The sequence below is a fragment of the Vespa velutina genome, chromosome 5 (genome assembly GCF_912470025.1).
Source record: "Vespa velutina chromosome 5, iVesVel2.1, whole genome shotgun sequence".
In the NCBI taxonomy this organism is placed as follows: Eukaryota; Metazoa; Arthropoda; class Insecta; order Hymenoptera; family Vespidae; genus Vespa; species Vespa velutina.
The window spans coordinates 5,198,850-5,219,581 of NC_062192.1; the positions used below are offsets into that span (position 1 = coordinate 5,198,850).

Here is a 20,732-nt window from a genome sequence, read left to right on the forward strand (position 1 = left end):
TATTTAAAACTTCGTATATGAACTAACAAATAATTTTATGGTAATAAAATAAAATAAGATTAGAAAAAAGAAAGAAAGAAAATACATATGTATATATATATATATATATATATATATATATATATATATATTTTATTTTTTTTTTATTTTTGGACAAATCTTTCATAATCCAAAATTTTTGATTTTCTTTCAAATTAAATGATACAAGTGAGTAAAATTTCAATCGCATAAAGTGATCCATTGAAAATAGATCGTTTCATCTATTTTTCCTTAATTGTACTTTATGATAAATAAAATTTACAAAACTTTTGTCTCTAATTAACATTTAATAACCATTTCTTACAATTCTGAGTGTCATCGAAACTCAGACGTTATGTTGATAGATTTTTGAGAATCTGTAACGAAGTATTAAAAAGAAAAGAAAAGAAAAGAAAAGAAAAGAAAAAAAAAAAGAAAAGAAAAGAATAGAAAAGAGAAAAGGATATAAGAAACTCGATGAAAATTTTTATCAATCGTATTCTAATCAACGGGCGATCGGAAATATAAAAGGAACACCTTGTTCTTGGGAAATCGAAAGTAGCCAGAGTCTGACGCAGCAGCATCTCTTTTTTACTATTTGCTTCCGATTGCATGGGATCGCAAGAGAGACAGACTGTTTTGTTTTTCTCCATTCCTTTTCCTTTTCCTTTTCCTTTTCCTTTTCTTCCATTATTATTCTCATGTTCTTTCTCTCTCTCTTTCTCTTTCTCTTTTCCCTATTACTTCTTCCTCGCCACTGTACTTCCATGGCCATTGTAATACTCGTTTGTGCCTCTCTGAGTATTCCGGCTTACCTACGAATACGATTCTTCTCTCTCTTTCTCTCTCTCTCTCTCTCTCTCTCTCTCTCTCTCTCTCTCTCCCTGTTACCGCTGCTGTCATTGCTGCGAAGCCTTTACCTCCTTTTGTTTTCCTTCGACTCTTTTCCAGCCTTTTTTTCTTCCCCGTTCTAACGCAACTCGCAAGTACGCTTATACAAGCTTTTGCTCCTTCAATCCCAGAACCCTTTTGTCTATCGCGTAACGTATGAGGAAATCAAGGGAGGCCACTTATCTTAGATGCGAATTGCCCTCGACTCTTCGAATTATCCATCAGGGATCTTTATTTTTCTTTTTCTTTTTCTTTTTCTTTTTTTGTCCCTCCTTTCTTTCCTCTTTTTGTCCCTCTCTCCACAGCCCTTCCCAGCCCCCACCTCTTTCACTTTATGTAAAATGAATACCACGTATTTTTACAACAGACCTCGTTAGAACAAGTGTCGTTTATTTCTTAAAAATTTTGCTCTTGAAAAGATGTTCTTTCTTTTCTTTTTTTCTTCTTCTTCTTCTTTTTCTCTTTCCTTCTCTTCTTTTTATGTTAAATTGCAGATAAATAAATTTCTTGATCGTGGAGGATTTATTATTTTATTCGTAGAAATGAAACTTCTTTCTTTTTGTGTCTCTCTCTCTCTCTCTCTCTCTCTCTCTCTCTCTCTCTCTTTTTCTCTGCTCTCTGATAAAGGACAAAAAAAAAGATAAATTGATTAGAAATCCTGTCTAAGTGATAAAAGAATATATAAGTTATTTGTCTTTCAATATTATCGAAGAAAATTAATATCATCCGATCACTTTTCTTTCTTTTTCTCTTTATTTATTTTTTTTTTTTTTCTTTTTTTTACATCTCATTGATTTATTCAAAGCTTCCTTTCTTCATTCGTATCATTTTATTTCTAATTAAAATCAAATTCCATCGGAAATTATTCAAATTAACAATGAACGAAATAACATAAATTACGCATCGAAACGATAATTCATTTAATAATTCTACAATCATTTCTTTTTATCAAGATCCCCTACTATACAGAGCACTTTGATTATTGTATGATTGAAATGAAATGGGGAAAAAAAAGGGAAAAGGAAGAAAATAAAAAAAAAAAAAAAAAAAAAAAAGGAAAACGATGAAAAAAATTTTTTACAAATAAATTATATTACTAAATATAACGGGAATGTGTAATACTCGCGATCAAAGAAAATCTTTGACGAGTTTCATTGATAAAACAACCGACTAGCGTTTCGTTCGTTAATCATTAAAATAGAAAATGAATTACGTTAGAGACATGCGTATTTCATCTCTTGACTTGCAAGCGCGCTTTTATCTTAGTGGACCATCGCCGGGAGATGTTAATTAGCCGTTCCTAGTAGAGTTAAATCATAGGATTGTTGGAGCAATTAAATGTAACACGCGTCGACGTAGATACTAGGAAAATTATGTACGTAGTAAGAGCTAATACTATCGCACGCATTTTCTCTCTCTCTCTCTCTCTCTATCTCTCGTTTTGAAAACATAATGATCGAGCAATAATTTCTACCCGACGTACTAATCACGGGGATTAATGAAATATCGATCGATCTTCGCGATTCTCCTCTTATACCAACGATTATGAATGTACTCCCAGATATCCGATAATAATATATTAAAACCCTAAACGGGGTGTATGGTTGTATGTGCGTAAGTATCTCATATATGCGTGTATGTCTATGTGCGATAGAGCTATTAGGCAAACATAATCGTCAGGATCGATTTTAAAGGATGCGTTAAACCTTCTATTTGTCCCTATTTATCTATCTATCTATCTATCTATTCATCTATCTATCTATCTATCTATCTATCTATCTATTTGTCTATCTATATATATATATATATATTTCTTTTTCTTCTAGGTTCTTGCGAGTTTCCAGCAAGTTGGGGGGGAGAATGGTATCAACACGGAAAACCGGTACCCATTATCATAAATGCAACGATGTTAGGCGAAAGAAAGTGCGTGGAAAGAAGAAAAGACAAGTTTATTACGTAGTGAGTAAATGTTTTTTTTTTCTCTCTCTTTATATATATATATATATATATTTTTTTTTTTTTTATTAAAATAAATTATATCGTTAAACGATAAAGATGATTTCAAATGTTTTGTAAAATTATCAACGATGTTCAATTTAATTATTTATATGAATTAACTTTCCATTTCAGCGGTGATAAATGTTACCACTGTATGATCATTACTGCCAGGCACGAAAACGTCATTCAATATCGCGAAGGTAAGCCATTCTTTATTTCTTTTTTTCTTCTTCTTTTTCTTTTTTTTTTTTCTTTTCTTTTCTTTTCTCCTTCCCTCCAATCCCCGTAAACTTTCTTATCGATTTATGTAAAACACGATCGGTTTTTCTGATAACGCACAACGTTAGATATTCATATTAAATAATAGAATACACGAGGCATAATGTATAATAATCCTACGTATATTTCTTTTTTTATATTTCTCATAATTGTTAAATATTTTTATTATTTTCGTACATATATTATATTTCACTTTTGTTAGAGTAATTATTTTTGTAATTTTCTTTTTTTTCCTTTTATATATATATATATATATATATATATATATATATATATATACTTTCGTTTAAATATAATTATACTCAGAAATTTTAAAACGCGTCAATTTTATTTAATAATACGTTAATTTTATACGTTATTTGTTATAATTATAAAAATATCGATTCTATTAAACTTTTGTATAATTATTTATATTTCATTTTCTTCGATCCAATGGTCTTTTATTTTTCTAAAAATGTTTTCCTATAAATTGGCCGTTCATCGCCTAATGCAAAGATAGAGATTTTCCCACGAGTTGGTTTCTGCATTAGGACAATAGTTTTTGGGAAGCAACATAAGCAAGAGAGAGAGAGAGAGAGAGAGAGAGAGAGAGAGAGAGAGAGAGAGAGAGAGAGAGAGAGAGAGAGAGAGAGAGCTGGGAATTCGGGGAAGCGAAACAGTGCATAGTGGTCTGTCTTTCTTCCCCTCATAATCCTCTCTCTTTCTCTCTCTCTCTCTCTCTCTCTCTCTCTCTCACTCTCTTTCTCTCTTTCTCTCTCTTTCTCTCTCATTGTCCATTCCATACATGCGCACGCACAATCTCTCTCTCTCTCTCTGTTTTTCTTCTCCCCTTTCTCTAACAAACATTCTCAAAAACACACGTACATCGTTCACCCCACGCACACAAATGCACATATATGGAACACACATTCACGCGTGCATACTCTACAATTCCGAGGTTGATGAGCATGGCGTAACTAAACCTGACGTCCATTGTGTCGGACCACATCCTTGGCATTTGCCGTTGCCAATAGTAGATGAAAGGTCTGATGCCGTATGGTGAATTACGCTAAAGTTTAATTCACTGTGAGAGCGGTGTATTAAACGATTTGCCATTCATCCATACGCTTATATAAAGATTTAGGGAGTGTTATTGAATATTTTCTTTTTTTTTCTTTTTCCCCTTTTTTTCTTCTTTTTTCTTTTTCTTTCTTCGGCACCGACTTTGCTTCATCGAACATTATTCACTCATATATATATATACCTCCTTTTTATACTTTCTTGATGAGAAATGAAAAAAAAAAAGAAGAAAGATTGAAAGAAAGAAAGAAGGAAAGAAAAAAGAAAGAAAAAGAAAAAACAGAAATTAAATTGAGAATAAAAAGGAGATATGAAAACAAATTTTCTTTCATCGTTTTAGGATTCTGCAATCCAGACCCAATGGATCTGGAAAACATGTGCTCGATGATCGGTTCGGACGATATTCTATATTCTATGTTTCGGATAAACTCTAAGCCCATACCTTGTCCATTCAGTGGCCCTCCATTCACGTTTTCGTATAATCGAGGATACCGAGAGTGCGCAGTACCTATAAGTTTGGCCGAACGATGTACAGACGAGAGTAAGCTTCTTCTTAAATATCAAGCTTGCCCTGACATCGATGGAACGGAAAGTAATAGTAAGTTTTCCTTTTTTCTTTTTTTCCCCCTCTATATTTCATTAGAAATTATTCGTATTATTGATTCATCAAAAATGTCAATTTCTTATTTACCATATATATTTATAAATAATTTTCTTCGATAAAATTCTTTTATATTTCATTTGAAAAGATTTTCTCTATTTATGCAATAATAATTGACAATAATAATAATAATAATTGATTCTCTTTTTCATTTTAACACATTGTCAGCCGGTAAGATAAAATTACGTTTAAGATTCTTTCTCTCTCTTTCTTTCTGTCTCTCTCTTTTTTTTTTCCCTTTTTAGGTTTTGGGTATATCTATCGGAATGAAATTATTGATAAAATTAATTTTTTTTTTTTTTGTTAATTTCATTTCAATTTACCTTTTTGTAAAACAAATTTTTATGGGAGTGGACGATTAATATAAAAAAAAAAAAATAATCACAAAAACATATTGCTTTAAAGGCGTAATTTAGTGCATTCAACTGCTACCGTGATTGGAATTTTATTAGATATTTCATTTTTATTGTTGCACAGTGATTTGATTTGGCTCATGCCATTGCGATTAAATGTCATTTCATTACAGTACGTCAGACTAGTTGGGAAAATTCATTAAATTTATTGTTGTTTGAAAGGACAAATACAGTTCGAGTAATTTTTTTTTTGTTTTTTTTTTTTTTTTTTTAGGAATTTTAATATTATTTGTAATTTTAAATATTCATAATTCAACTGTACTTAAACTTCTGTAATCAAACGTATCGTAAGTTTTGTTAAATTTGACGAATTTTACAAAAAAAAAAAAAAAAAAAAAAAAAAAAAAAAAAAAAAAAAAAAAAAAAAAAAAAAAAAAAAAGTAATATTTTTTAATAAAATGATATTTCGTCGGTTATAAAAATGATAATCTTTTACATCGTAAATCCCGGTTGACAATATGTTAATAATGTTAATCCTAAACATTTCGTAATATATTCGTTACTTCTCGTAAAACCTGTATGACTAATAATCGGCTCTTTTTTCTACTTTTTTTCTCTTTTTTTCTCTTTTTTTTTTTTTTTTCTTTTTCATCATAAATTATACAATAATTTATAATATTTTATAGCGGAAGAGTTGCAGTGCCTAGCGGTGTGGAACGACGGTGGACGTAATAAATATTTAGTGGGTACATTAAAGGGAAGAAATGCCGTTGCTAATGAAGTAACATTTAGGTATAACGTTGGTTATTTTATTAATAATAATTTTATTTCCCCCTTTTTTTTTAATTATATTTAAAAACTCATGAATCAATTTATACTATACAATTGATACAAATGATGAACATTTTTTTGTTTGTTTATTTGTAATAGGTGCTTTTTGTACGAAGAGAAACATCATCAGGGAAAAGTGGTTTATATGCTCGCTCATTCCGGAGAACCTACTTGCAATGGTTTGACGACGGTATCCGAAGCATCCCTTACAATAAAATTAACGAAAGGTCATTAACATCTTATGAATTAATATATATATATATATATATATATATATATATATATATATATATATATTTACAAATTATTTAGAAATGTTATTTAACGTTACATGTATTCGTTAACAGTGGATAAAGAACACAGTAGATGCAAATATCCATCATGGGTTACACAACATCACGATTGGCATTCATTGGATGGCACAAAAATATATCACTTTACAAACAAGAATGCAACTCTTAAAGTAAAGGCACAAGAAACCGATAGAGAAGCATTTCACGAGGAAAAAATTGTATGTCATAATTTAGAAAAGATGCATCCTAATGATAATATGCAAGGTCATAAAGTGAAGTTGATAGCACATGTGACCAGTGGTTGGTAAGTAGATTACAAAGATTTGTTTCTTTTTCTTTCTCTTGTAATAAATTATTTAACGCATACGTTATATTGATTATTATTATAGTGACATCGGTTACGTATGTATGATATTCCATAAGAGAGATGGACACATTATTGAAATACAACAATCCGGTTAGTATTTCCTACACGTATACTCTTACGTCATTGTCTCATATGAGATCTGATTGTTAATTTATTTTCAGCACAAAAGGCAATCATGCCAGATGAAGTCTGTTCCCTTTGGGATCCTTCGAATATGCCTTATACGACATTAATAAGTAAGTAACTTAAGGATATCATTTAAAAATAATCTTAATTTAAAAAATACATATATACTCTTTGGTCTTCCTTAGCTTCTTTCCTACATCAAAGAAAATGTTCACACGCCGGTCGTTACTCTATCATGGATTTTGCCCCTTCAAACGTATTCTCGGCTACTCCCAGACGACAGCGTCGCAGTGAGAAATCTTCGAAAACGGCAAAAAGAAGGACATGGCAGGACGATATTGAAGACGAGGAGTGTAGGAGTACGGATATTCAAATAGGATGCAGCTCGTCTGATCAAAATGAAATGGTAATAGCAAATACTTGTGAACACGAAGAAAAAGGTGAGTTTAATAAAACAAAATTAAACAAAAAATAAATAAATAAATAAAATCAAAAATATCACATTTATCTTAAAATTATTCAAATATAAATGAACATGTATATATTATTTTTAGCATATTCATGTCACGGTAGTTGGGAAGAAAAAGGTATATGGTATACTATAGTGTCTCAAAAAAGTACAGAACTTAGGGTAGGCCTAGGACAAACGTATTGTTTCTCAATGCGGCCTGGTACAAATCCAGAAAAAAGTCAAGATAGGAGTAAATCGTTACAACAAGAACAAGAATTATGGCTTTCGAAGCCAACACGTTTTTGTCAAAGGAATGGAACAAATGAATGGACGTATAGACTCTCCAGTCAAGGTGATGAAATTATATATTTCATATTTTTCGATGTATATATATGTATATATATATTTGTATTTGTGTGTGTGCGTATATGACATTAAATTTCTTATTGCAGGTGTCTGTGAAGATTTAATGAAGGCAGCATCGAGTTTAGCGTCTACTTTCTCATTGAGTAGCAGTACGATTATCGTTACAATAGTCACAACGACGCACACAATATTGTCCAGATGATTCGACAGAAAAGGCTTGTAGATATTGACTGCTACTTAAAACATGAACTATAATTAACAGCAGCTACTAACAGGCCAATCGGTCAATATAACATTATTATTATTATTATTATTATTATTATTATTATTATTATTATTATTATTATTAGTATTATTATTATTATTATTATTATTATTATTATTATTATTATTAGTATTATTATTATTATTATTATTATTATTATTATTAGTATTATTATTATAATGACAAAAGAAATAGGCAAACATCGATGATTGAAAATGATAGTTTAAACTTTCTAAAAAATTGCTAGTTTTTTAATAGTAAAGGAAACGAACAAGATACAACTTAAGGAACGATCGAATACATTTATAGAAGCTGCAAAGCAGCCAGAAAATTCTTTTATATGTTCAAAGGCTGTTGCAAAAGGTTGTTTATTGAAACAATTTAATTTCTGTCACTGTTCAAATAATTGTTATAAAATCATTTTATTTTTCTATACATATTAGGAATGTATATGCTGACAGAATAGCCGGTGATTTTTCGATAACATTATAAATTTGAGCTTACGATTAAATAGATGTTGGTACTTATTCCTCTCGTAAAGTATGTAAAACTGTACGTAACTGTCGATGCTCTGAAGTTTTAGAAATATATTTTATATTTGTATATCTCTAATGTTTATACTGTTTATACTAGCATGGCCAATTTTTACGCAATAATTCATAATATCATTGCAACGATATCTCTAAGGACCTTACTACATAACAAATACCAAATGTGTTAAGACTTGTCGCATCAAAGCAGATATGGATTGATCTTTAATTTAGCAGAAAACGTTGTTACGTTGTGTACAACGTAAGAATATTTTTCTTTTAACGGAATATGACATTGGTACCTACTGCCCGTTCCTAGTAGCTCTTGAAATAAAAAAAGAAAAAAAAAAAAGAAAAAAAAAAGAAGAGAAAGAGAAAAATAATAAATATCCTTCTTTTATACTGACATAGATACGAGTAATCATGATATCTTTTTATTAAAATGATTCTATAACATTCCAAATATTATATAATCGATTAAAAAAGTTCAAGCACCATTAATTAGCCACGAAAGTAAGATCAATGATAAAAGATTCTAATGCATTTATAATTAATATTTTTCAATCTGTCAATTTTTATATTATTTCAAGTTGACTCGTAAGTTGTTAGTTACAGTATATTTATATACACACACACAGACACATATATATATATATATATATTTTTTTTTTTTTTTTTTCTTTTTAACGAACAGTCATTACTATCCCAACATTATATCGTTGGTAGATCTTCAAATTCTATATCTCTCATTTAACAGAAAATGTTAAAAGATATATCTAATCTAACAGGTATAGATTATTAGCAACAGTCTTTGAATAGAACCATTTCTAAAGTTGTAGGTTTGATAAATTGATGTAAATTATTAATAACCAAGCTATTGTAAATAAAACCAGGGTATAATTAATCGATACTACTTCATTTGATTTATACTCAATTGAAAAAAAAAAAATGAAGTAATATATGTAATTATAAATTATAGATAATTAACACGATCAATTCGTTTAATGTAATAGCGAATGAACAGTTTTTATCTTATAGCTAGTTATACATACATATATGTGTATATCTGTATATAATAATTTAAATATTGTATAAAGACTGTTTTTAAAGAGTAAAAAGTTTACACAGCTCTCGACCACGTTTAGCTAATGAAAGAGGAAGAAAAAAGAAACAAAAAAAAAAAAAAGAAAAAAGAAAAAACAAAAAAAAAAGAAAGAAAGAAAGAAAGAAAGAAAAGAAAAGGAAAGAAAAGAAAAGAAAAGAAGAAAAAAAAAATAGAAGGCATACATACGTGGCTTTGAGCGCGTCCTCTGATACAATTTTCGATTTAAGATATTCTTGGAAATAATAAAAAAAAAATATATCTGTATTTTGCCGATAATTAATATGTTTCTACTGAATGGCATTGTACGAGAGAGATAATCAACGAGATTGGTCTCTGGGCAAATACAAGATTTATATTTAACTTTGTGAAATAAAATGCTTTGTCTTTTTATATAGGATTAGTGGATGTAGATATAGAGGAAAGATCCTAGAGCATATAAATCACTTTTAACAACGAATCTTTGATCGTTTGAAACGACTAAATGCGTTTCATACGTTTCCATTGGATATATCTATCCTTTATATTATATCTAATATTTGTTTTATTTTGATCACGATTAGCTCTAATGTCAATTTTTTCTTTTTTCTTTTTTTTTTTTTTTTTTTTTTTTATGCATCTTACTGCATAATTTATACTAATCATTTTTTGGTCGTCGTACATCTTTAAATTAGATAATAACTTTATAAAGATATTGCCTGGTGAACGAATAAAAAGAAAAAAAAAAAAAAGGAAAAAACAAAAGTGAACAAAAAAAAATAAAATAAAATAAAATAAAAAAGAAAAGAAACATTCGACTAAATCTCTGTAAATACACAGGTATTTATTCGTTGTGAAATGTGCGTGTGCGTGAATGCATGAGAATGAATTTGCGTATATAATATTCAAAAAGTCTACATCCATTATATATATATATATATATATATATATATGTACATATATATATACATATATATATACACATATATATACATATACATATATATATATATATATATAAAACCTTGTTAATATTTATTATATCTAAACGTAAACGGAAGACAGCCAAACGCAGTGGAGGTGACGAAACCCAGAAAACATTTTTTACTGTATATATATACACGTATATATATATATGTATGTGTATATATATATGTATGTATGTATGTATGTATATATATGTACGTATATATATATATGTATGTATATATATATATATATATATATATATATATATATAAAATATTTTCTAAAATTAATGTACTGTATACCGGAATTCAAGAAAACCATAAAAAAGAAATTTGTGAAGTGAGTGGAAGAAGATATGTACGTTTGAGAATTACCGAGCATCGAGTAAAGATAAATCTTTATTTTTATACCATACAGGACGAAGTATCGTGAGCTTGCCTATTTTGTTTAATGATTATAGATAATGATTAATTATAGATAATACGTGAGATAGGATTATGTTCATTTAAAAGAAATGTTTTTTTTCTTTTTTTTTTTTTTTTTTTTTTTTTTTTTGTTTAATTATCATCGCTTCAATTTTCATCGAAGAAAATAATTTGATAGTGGCTATTAGTGTTTCACATAGAAATTATTCTACGAGAATGCTATTAATCGTTGTTCTGCCTTATCATCAATTCTCGAAGATTTATTTATCTATTATCAATGCCTATATATAAGAATATAAAATACGCTTAATTATTTTACTCGCTCATCTGTCCGACGTACCTATAAATTTTTACCGTGAAAATTTATAGTCTATTTTATCGTCTATTTCTATATACTTAATAAATTGTCAGATTATTCGAAATCTATTTTAATGCTCAAGCATACGAGAATCTAATTTTTCATTAGTATAGAAAGATTACGTTATAATAGCGCAGGATGTAGCTAATCAAACAAGCTAAAATGAATTCCGGGTACAGACGTTGCGCAGGAAAAACAAAAAAGGAATAAAAGAGAAAAAGAAAAAACACACAAAAAAGAATAAAAGGAAAGAAAAAGAAGAAAAAAAAAGAACAAACTGATAAATATTCCTAGATTAAGAGATGATCTATTATTAAATAATGGCGTGATAAAAGCTGAGATTTTTCATGGAACAAAAAGTGTAAAGATCTGCATAAAGTGCCACTAAAGACACTCTCTATATAAAAGAAGTGATTCACTCGATTACTAACCATAAAATAATGCTGTGTATAAGAAATATATATATGTATATATATATACATATACATATATATATATATATATATATATATATATATATTTTTCGTTTATCACTGTGATGATTATATATATATATAATTATAAATATTAGTATTTAAGACAGTTTGAATGTTGCTTTTCTTGCCACTTTAGTCTAGAAGGATAAAAAAAAGGAAAAAAAAAAAACGAATGTTATTTCGATGTATTATTAAGGGTTTATAAGGGAAATAAGATAAAAAGAAAAGAAGGAAGGAAGGTAGGAAGGAAAAGAGAAAGGAGGATTTACGAACCACAAAATGACATTGGCCTCTTTTTACGAACTTAATAATTATGTTCGATCTAATCGTATGATATATGCGAACGAGCATCGTCGTTAAATATTCTACGTGTTTGATTGATGAAAAAATATGTGGGCAAATTCTCCATAATACCGATAACAAATCGTTATAAAAGAAGTTGGATTAAAAAAAAAAAAAGAAAGAAAAAAAAAAAGGAAAGAAGAACAATCAACGATATGATTCCTTTTTATATGAATATAAAATAATTTTTTGATTGCGTAACATTTTCAATATATCATGATGCGTTAATTTCTATATCACATATAAACAGACTATCTCGACGCGTTCGTCCATAAAATATAAATTATTTAAACGAAGGGCAAAAATAATAACAAAGGTGAAAAGGGAGACGATTAGAAAGGGATTTTACATTTTTGCTATTAACGATCGCAGGAAATGATATTTTACCGAAGAAGAATTAAAAAGAAGAAGAAAAAGAAGAAGAAGAAGAAGAATTAAAAATAATAATAATAATAATATGATATATATATATATTATCGATCGTCAAAACCTCGAACATCGACAAGTTTTAAAAAAAAAAAAAAAAAAAAAAAAACTCATTGCCTTTACGTACATACATACGTCGCTCGTTAACGAAGCGTTAAAAAAAATCTAATCGAACGAATAGCTTTTTATATTTTCGATCTCATATCTGCCTTTTCCGAGTGCTAGTTTATTCTGATAATAACGATATAGTATTTCTGTAAAGTGTCAGACAATGCCGACTCGATGGTATATGAACTAGCATCATGTGTAATGTTTATTATATTTTGAATACGAAATATATACATATAAAAAAAAAAAAAAAAAAAAAAAAAAAAAAAAAGAAAAAAAAAAGAAAAAAAAATGAAAAAATGACTTTTTGTATATCCGATACGTTGTTTTATTAAATTCTTTCATTTCCCTTTGAATTTCCCTCCGTTTGTAATTCAAAGAGGAGACAAAATATGGATTTACGTTAGATTCCAATGTAACAAATTCGGATTTTGTCGAGCGTGTTATTAAAAATAAAACATTTTTTCAAAAAATTGATTTATAATATTTTAATAATATTTTTCATATATATTTCGATTTAACAAGACAAGATAAATGTGTATCATAGAAACATATATACTGAATGATTGAATGCCATATTATTTTCTTTTCAATCGAGAAGACGTATATGTTTATCATAACAATATCAAATATCCTTATCTCCTTATCGTCTCTTTGCTTATTCATTTGTTAAAAACATTGAATATTGATTGTTAGATTTAAATAAAAGACGAAAGAGAAATGAGTGATTGCTTTTAATCTTTATTATTATTATTCAAAAATTCGCGGAAATAGTTCTGCCAATGCGGAACTAAGAAAGCGAGTAAGAAAGAGACAGAAATATAAAGCGAGAGAGAGAGAGAGAGAGAGAGAGAGAGAAAGAGAATTACGATGATATCGCCATCTACGAGGGTAGTTAAAGGGTGAATTTTTCTATATAGCGCGTGTTCTATGACAGATCGACGTAGGTTTGCAAAATTTTCGCGGTGGTGAGTTTGGCGGCACACGTGAGCCATGTCATACACGATAAGCGTTGCCTCGAGAACGTTGAATATCATCGTAGAAGGATACGAAGAGAGACAGATATAGATACATCTTATCAATTGATATATGATAAAGATAGAAGAGGAAGAAGAGACGAATTCAAAGAAAATCCAAAGGAGAAGTTACTTTTATTATTTCTTTTAAACATTTTAAAATATGTGGATAGAACCCACGTGGACTTGCAATCAATAGTGCAGTGTTGTTGCACGGGGGTCAGTCAACCCGCGCTCGAGGTCAACTCCATGGTGTCTTCTCTCTGGGTGAGTAGGATCATTCTTAAAGAAAGAATATTTGTGATATTTGTATAATATCGTGAATGTTAATTTGCGAAATGAAAAGAATAAGAAATTTAGAGGAACAATTAAATTCTTTCATTATAAAGTTTTCTTCTTCTTTAAAGAAAGTGGAGAGAAATAGAAAGAATGAGAGTGCGTATAAGAGAAAGAGAAAGAGAGAGAGAAAAAGAGAGAGAGAGAGATACATAGAGAAAGAGAGAAAGAGAGAGAAAATTCGTTTATCGAGATCACACTGAATTTAGACTCTTCCACTTCGATCCTCTGCAAGGGTTAAACGCGAATCGATACTGTGTGATCTTTCTTTGATTTTAAAATAATCCATGAAAGAAATATATATATATATATATATATATATATATTATTTGAGATAATAATTTAAATTGATTCCACATTTCGTATTTGGTACGTAGATATGTGTGTGCTTGCGTATATTTGTGTAGACGTGTAGTACGTTTGTTTCGTCGAATGGTACTTTCAAAGTGATCGCTCAGGTATATACACTTTACTGATTGCTGGTTCTGTATTGATCTCAATGAAATCTACGATGTAAAGTCAAAGGGACCGTATGATTTCCGTAAGTTAATTATGTAAGTTAGTCTCCGTTAAAGATCCAATTGTTTTGTCTTTTCTTTTTTTCCTTTTCTTCCTTTCTTTTTTTTTTTTTTTTTTTTTTTTTTTTCTTTATTCTTGTTCAATTGATTTTGAACATGAGGAATCAGCTACGTCATCGTTGTTCGATTTGACGATTAGATGAAATTTTTCTTAAAAAGAGTTAAAAAAAGAAATAGAACGTTTAGTTACTATGCATTGAAAAATTATAAAACGATGAACTCGTCTTTCATTTTCTTTCATGTCTTATTTTTCGAGATACAACGATATCTCTCATTTATTGTTCTTTCAAATAGTAATATTTATTTTTTTATTATCATCGAAAGGGACAAATTTGGAAATGGGACAGAAGATTGAAAACAGCAATGTAGGACAAAGGTTGGCCGAGGTGAATGGCACCACCTCGTTGTTGAAGCTGCACTCACCTGCCTGCGCAGTCGTTCCGCGAATTCTCACTAAGTTCGATGGTGGTAGTAGTATTAGTAGTGGTAATAGTAGAAGTAGTAGCAACAACAGCAGCAGCAGCAGCAGTAGCAGCAGTAGCAGTAGCAGGAGCAGGAGCAGCAGCAGCAGCAATAGTAGTAGTAGTAGTAATAGTAGTAGTAATAGTAATAGTAGTAGTAATGGTAGTAGTAATAGTCGTAATAGCAGTTTAATTGTCAACACGATGAAAGATAAAGAAAAGAAGAAATAGGTTCTTCATTTACTTTAATTTGTCTGATGAAAGAAATAGGAAGAACGAGGGTGGGAGGTGGGGAAGAGGATGAAAGGGATTAGCTTTAACACTTCAAAAGCTACACATTTTGCGATAATACTCGGCGTATACAAAGTATAAAGAAGGAAATGATTATTAATGGGATTTCGAGCGTGCGTTTGAAATAGAAAGAAAAAGAGAAAGAGAGTGAGAGAAAGAGAAAGAGAGAGAGAGAGAGAGAGAGAGAGAGAAAGAGAGAGAGAGGAGATAAAGTTGATTCGAAGTAAAAGCTCGATCATGTAACCTACATACAAAAGAAAAAAAGAGAGAGAGAGAAACTGGGATAGTCGATAAATAAATTCGAAAAATCGATCGGAATGATGATCGTTTACGCTCCCATTGCCAAGATTCACAATTGGTTTTGACGATAACGTTGCTTCGGGAGAAAGGTAACACCTCTCGCGCAAGCAACGAGAGATCGCTTATCATTGATCAGCTTGCCGGCTTGGATGAAGCTATTGCGCTCTGGAATTGCGTAATTCTCTCGGATCGTTGCAGTTTTCCGATGTAGTTTTTTCCGAATTTTCGTTCAAAAGAATACTAATATAACATTTACGAAGATGACCTAAATCATTTATATATATACATATATACTAACCTGTACGTGTGTATATATGTATATATGTATATATTTTTTTTCTTCTTATTTTAATGATACTATTATTATTACAGCATAAAGGCAAATGACACAAGCAAAATAATAAGTAAATTCAATTCAATAATAGAAAATACAAATTTTTCATTTACGATTAAGGCCATATTCGTGATTATAGAAACATATGTATGTATATATATATATATATATATATATTTTTTTTTTTTTAATAACAAAAATTTTTTTACTGTAAAAATTTTTGATATTAATTAAGAGAATTTATGATACAAAAACTGAGACATTCACATTATTCGAGTATGTTATGCAACGTTTATTATAAATTTGATCCACCCTATTTCTATGTACTACATACGTGTTTCGATAGTGGTTGTTATATGTATAATAATTAATAATGTTTCATAACAGTGACATATGATGATTAATAACACACGGTAATTGTTATTACTATTATTATTATTATTATTATTATTATTATTATTATTATTATTATTGTTATTATTATTAACGTTTTTGTTATTATATCATATCGTATCATGTTATTATATCAAATTATATCATTGTACAAAGCGATTGAATTGGCATATTGTTTAATGTTTACTTTTTGTTTTTTTTTTCAAAAAAAGAAAAAAATTGTCAGATTCCAATTTCAAAGGAATATCAATGAATTGCAAGAAAAAGCTATCATAGTTTCATTAATAATAGTGAAATATAATAGTGAAAATATAAGGGTAGGTTAGGCGAGATCATCATTTATACGTTATATTCGATTTGACTAGTCTCTCGTTCGTTTGCCCGAACAGGACATTTATTTTAACGGTGCCGATAGATTCTGTTCGTTCATCTGCTCGTTCGACTTTATCATAACGAGAGAGAAAATGAAAGAAAGTTAGAGAAACAAAAAACGCATTTTCCAGTTCGCCTTTCAAATTTGCGAATATTCCTGGTTTATTTTCTAAGAGAAGAGACGATCGATTATGCAAGAAAGATCTTTCATATCGAGGTCGTATCGATTAGATCCTAAACATGGTCGCAAAAATTTCTTTGTATTTTTTTTTACTATTATGTTCTTTCTCTTATATATATATATATATATATTATATATTACACGACGATATTATAATTAAAATATAATTAATTAATAATCCAACAGGAGAAATTAATTCTAAATCTTGAAATAAATCTATTTTGTATTTCATTCTCGAAATAATTCATTTCGAATTGATTGATTCGATGGATTAGCTTCATTAATATGTATTTGAATGCATATGTAATTATAATTTTGATTTTAATTCACCGGTTATAAAATATAGTCTAAAGAACTGTAGTAACGTGAAAGAAATAAAAAGAAAGAAATGATGTTAAGTATCTCGTTTAGATTTTAATCAGAAGGTTTTCCTCGTATAATCTTCTTTTTCAAGAAATAGATTTAACAATCGTGAATTTAAAAATGCGTTTTTTATTTCTCTCTCTCTCTCTCTCTCTCTCTCTCTCTCTCTCTCTTTCTCTCTTTCTCTCTCTCTTTTCTTTTTCTTTTTTTGTAAACCTCAAGTTTTGTAAGCTTACAGTTACTCTTATGACAGTCAACTTGTTAATATAGTTTAGACAAAATATTGTATAGTTAAGATAACGAGATGTTCCACAAAGTGCAACTTCAAGTTACGCAGGTTGAGTAGAATGGCGTAGACATTCAAAAGCGTTCCTATGCTAAGTCCATAATGATTATCAAAGCAACGACCATGAGGGAGACATTTTGCTTAGTGCATCTTTTCGTAAAAGGCCGGTATCTTGTTAAATAGTTTTCTCAAAGAAATATAAAAGATGGTTATAGCAAAAGAAGTTGTTAAAATTTCTATATTTTTTTCCTATTTTCTTTATCATAAAATATATATATATATATATATATATATATATTAATATATATATATATAAATAAAATATATATATAAATAAAAACAAATATATATATATATATATATATATATATATATATATATTATATTTCCTTGTGAAAATTTGAAATATTTTCATAGGGGGCGGGGGAGGAGGTGGGGGAAGAAGATGACGGGGTAGATTGAACCTATTAAAAAAATTTTCTTATAGATTTTTTACAGATTGTTTCATGATTGTTTTTTTTTTTTTGCATATTTGAAATGGTAAAAATTTTATTTTCTTTATTTTTTTTTTTTTTTTTTTCATAATTGAATTGAACATTTGTCGTTGTCTCAGCAAACGTCATTTCAAACAGCGAAAAGAAACGTATATAATTCCATTTAAAAAAAATTAATCTGACTTTGAAATTTCTCTTATAGCTTGACATGTAAAAAATAAATTGTGTAGAAATCATGTTATGTCGGTCACTTCGTATCGAACAAATTTATAAAAATATATTTTTTTATAGGCTCGTTCTTAGAAAGAGAAATGATAAAAATCTTCATAATTTAATTAGATGAGATATGAAAATTATTCCGTGTAATTTAATTATATTTTTTATTAGAAAGATATCCTTATGGGGGAAAAAAAAAAAAGAAAAGAAAGGAAACGTGTTTCGCTATTTTTATTTTTTGTTTTTCTTTTTTTTTTTTTCAAACGAAATTAGCTCATTTTCTCGTTGATAGAACCATCAGTAGTCCGGCATAACTGCATTCACGAAAGTTTTTAGCTCGCTCGACATTTTTATCGTCTGATAAATAAGACATTTTTCAGGGGGTTTTTTTTTTCTTCCCCTTCATTCTTCTCTTTCCTTTTTCCTTTTTCCTTTTTTTTTTCTTTTTTTTTTTTTTTCGTGCGATTTAACAGGGCCCTTCGCGCGTTTCTAAAACGCTAAAAAGTTTAAGCTTTACGACCGATACCGTGCTCGTTTCTTTTAACCAGCGATCGTTGCCGTAGCTAGAGAATCGTGAAACGTCTAGGCCGAGCTTGGCAAGCTTAGGAGAAAAAAAGTTATTGGATGCTAGGCAAATGGAAGTTCCAGTAGGTCGCCGATATTTTCCGATAATACGGGCCAGAATCTTCGATGATGCATACATACTACCTATCCTATAGCCATGTATGTACATGTCGAAGCTCTTTGACAAATTTTTAACCTGCTTTTTCTCCCGTGACTTCTTTTCCCTCTAGGAAACGTGTATATGGATATCTACAACGAGACGATCGTTAAAAATATATACATGAATTATTACAAAATAACGATAGCTATATCATTGATTGATTTATCGAGAAATATATATATATATATATATATATATATATATAATTGACAATGATATATCATATAATTTTTATTGAAAGATAATTTCATAATCTTAATAATTTTTTAATTAATAATTTTGTAATTTTATAATTTTTTTTTATTTTTTTGTAAATAATTTCAATTTTTAAACTGATACTTTTTTTTTTTTAATTTCTCATTGTATTAATCGATAATAAAATTATCCCTTTAATTATAATTACATAATTAGCCGTTTATATTGATTCGATTTATGCAGATACGAACTTCATATTTTAAACAAATTTAAAGATTTTCTATCGAAAGAAATTATTTGATACAGTTGTGAAACATTAAGATGCTTCTTAAACAAGCACCTTACTTAAATAGAAAAAAATTTGGAAATCGTCGATCGTTTCTTTTCATTTTTGTTCATCAAGGATTCATAAAAGTATCGACGTAATTTAGAAAAAAAAAAAAAAAAAAAAAAATAAATAAATTTAATCAAAATACGTTCGACGTATGTAAATTCGACAATGTCCTTGATCTTTTTTCTTATCTCATCCATTACTTTATTTCGTCTCTATCGATTATATTGATTTTGGCAAGCAACATTAATGCCCTTAGTTAGACCGGAACGAACAATGCAGTACCAACAGAAAATTTTCTTTTCTTTTTCTTTTGCGATAATTTTTCTTTACCTTCTCTCTTTCTCTCTCTCTCCCTCTCCCTCTCCCTCTCTCTCTCTCTCTCTCTCTCTCTCTCTCTCTTTTACTCTCTGTCTAGTCAATTAAACAGATCGTACGTTTGTTTAACAAACGTTTTCGAAACGACGAATAATAATTAGTAGTCGACTCGATTAAATGATCGCGATCGTTTCACAATTGCACGCGTGTAACGTAGTTAAATTTGGACCACGGTCGCTTAATGAATAATCCAACGAAAACAAACGCTAATTATACAAAGAGAATGAGATAGAGATAGATAGATAAATAAAATTATCCTTGAATAATATGTATCTATGTATATACATCTTGCGTGCATCTCATTCGTAAGAACGTCTATCTATTCTATTATTTCGTTTGTCACATTTATTATCGTTCATATAGTTTTGTCGAAACGAAAGTGGATGAACAGTGGGCAGAGATAAATACGCAAGAGTCTAAATATATTTAGAATAATTTTATGATAAATATTGTAACGAAGAGTTCGACGTTTTTCTTTATTTTTTGTTTCTGTTTTTTTTTTTCTTTTCTTTCCTTTTTGTTTTCATTTTTTTCTTATCGCTTCGCAATTAACTTTTAAGATTCCAAGGGGAAATAGAAACGAAAATAGTAATGTGGTATAGATTCAGATTCGATGTACATTGCACAGATACACACATACAATAATATATTTACATGTACGAGCATTTTAATCGAAAATTAAGCCCAGTTTAATAGCCATATGAAAATACCTATATTTTATAATGCACTTAAGGAATAATATTGTAATTTCGATGAGATGGAAGAATCATTTAGTTTGTAAAATACAAGGGTTATTGAATATTTCGTGTA

General features: G+C 28.9%; 2 protein-coding genes across 4 annotated transcripts in view; both read left to right on the forward strand.

Moving 5' to 3' along the window:
- The window catches only part of LOC124949513, a 43,990-nt gene extending 37,651 nt beyond the window's left edge, over positions 1–6,339 (forward strand). Inside the window, exons 3-7 of the mRNA XM_047494695.1 lie at positions 2,736–2,868; positions 3,040–3,107; positions 4,586–4,843; positions 5,946–6,051; positions 6,190–6,339. Of these exons, the coding sequence (XP_047350651.1) occupies positions 2,736–2,868; positions 3,040–3,107; positions 4,586–4,843; positions 5,946–6,051; positions 6,190–6,325 (701 nt within the window). The 3' untranslated portion in view covers positions 6,326–6,339. The remainder of the gene's footprint in view (positions 1–2,735; positions 2,869–3,039; positions 3,108–4,585; positions 4,844–5,945; positions 6,052–6,189) is intronic.
- Positions 6,340–11,833: 5,494 nt separating this feature from the next.
- Positions 11,834–20,732, forward strand: part of LOC124949508 (AF4/FMR2 family member lilli-like) — a 134,053-nt gene continuing 125,154 nt past the window's right edge. For 2 of the 3 annotated variants that reach the window (XM_047494666.1, XM_047494675.1), the window contains exon 1: positions 11,835–13,956. The gene's annotated coding sequence lies outside the window, so the exon portion shown is untranslated. Of the gene's footprint in view, positions 13,957–20,732 lie in introns of all 3 variants that reach the window. The other variant, XM_047494674.1, reaches the window with a different exon arrangement.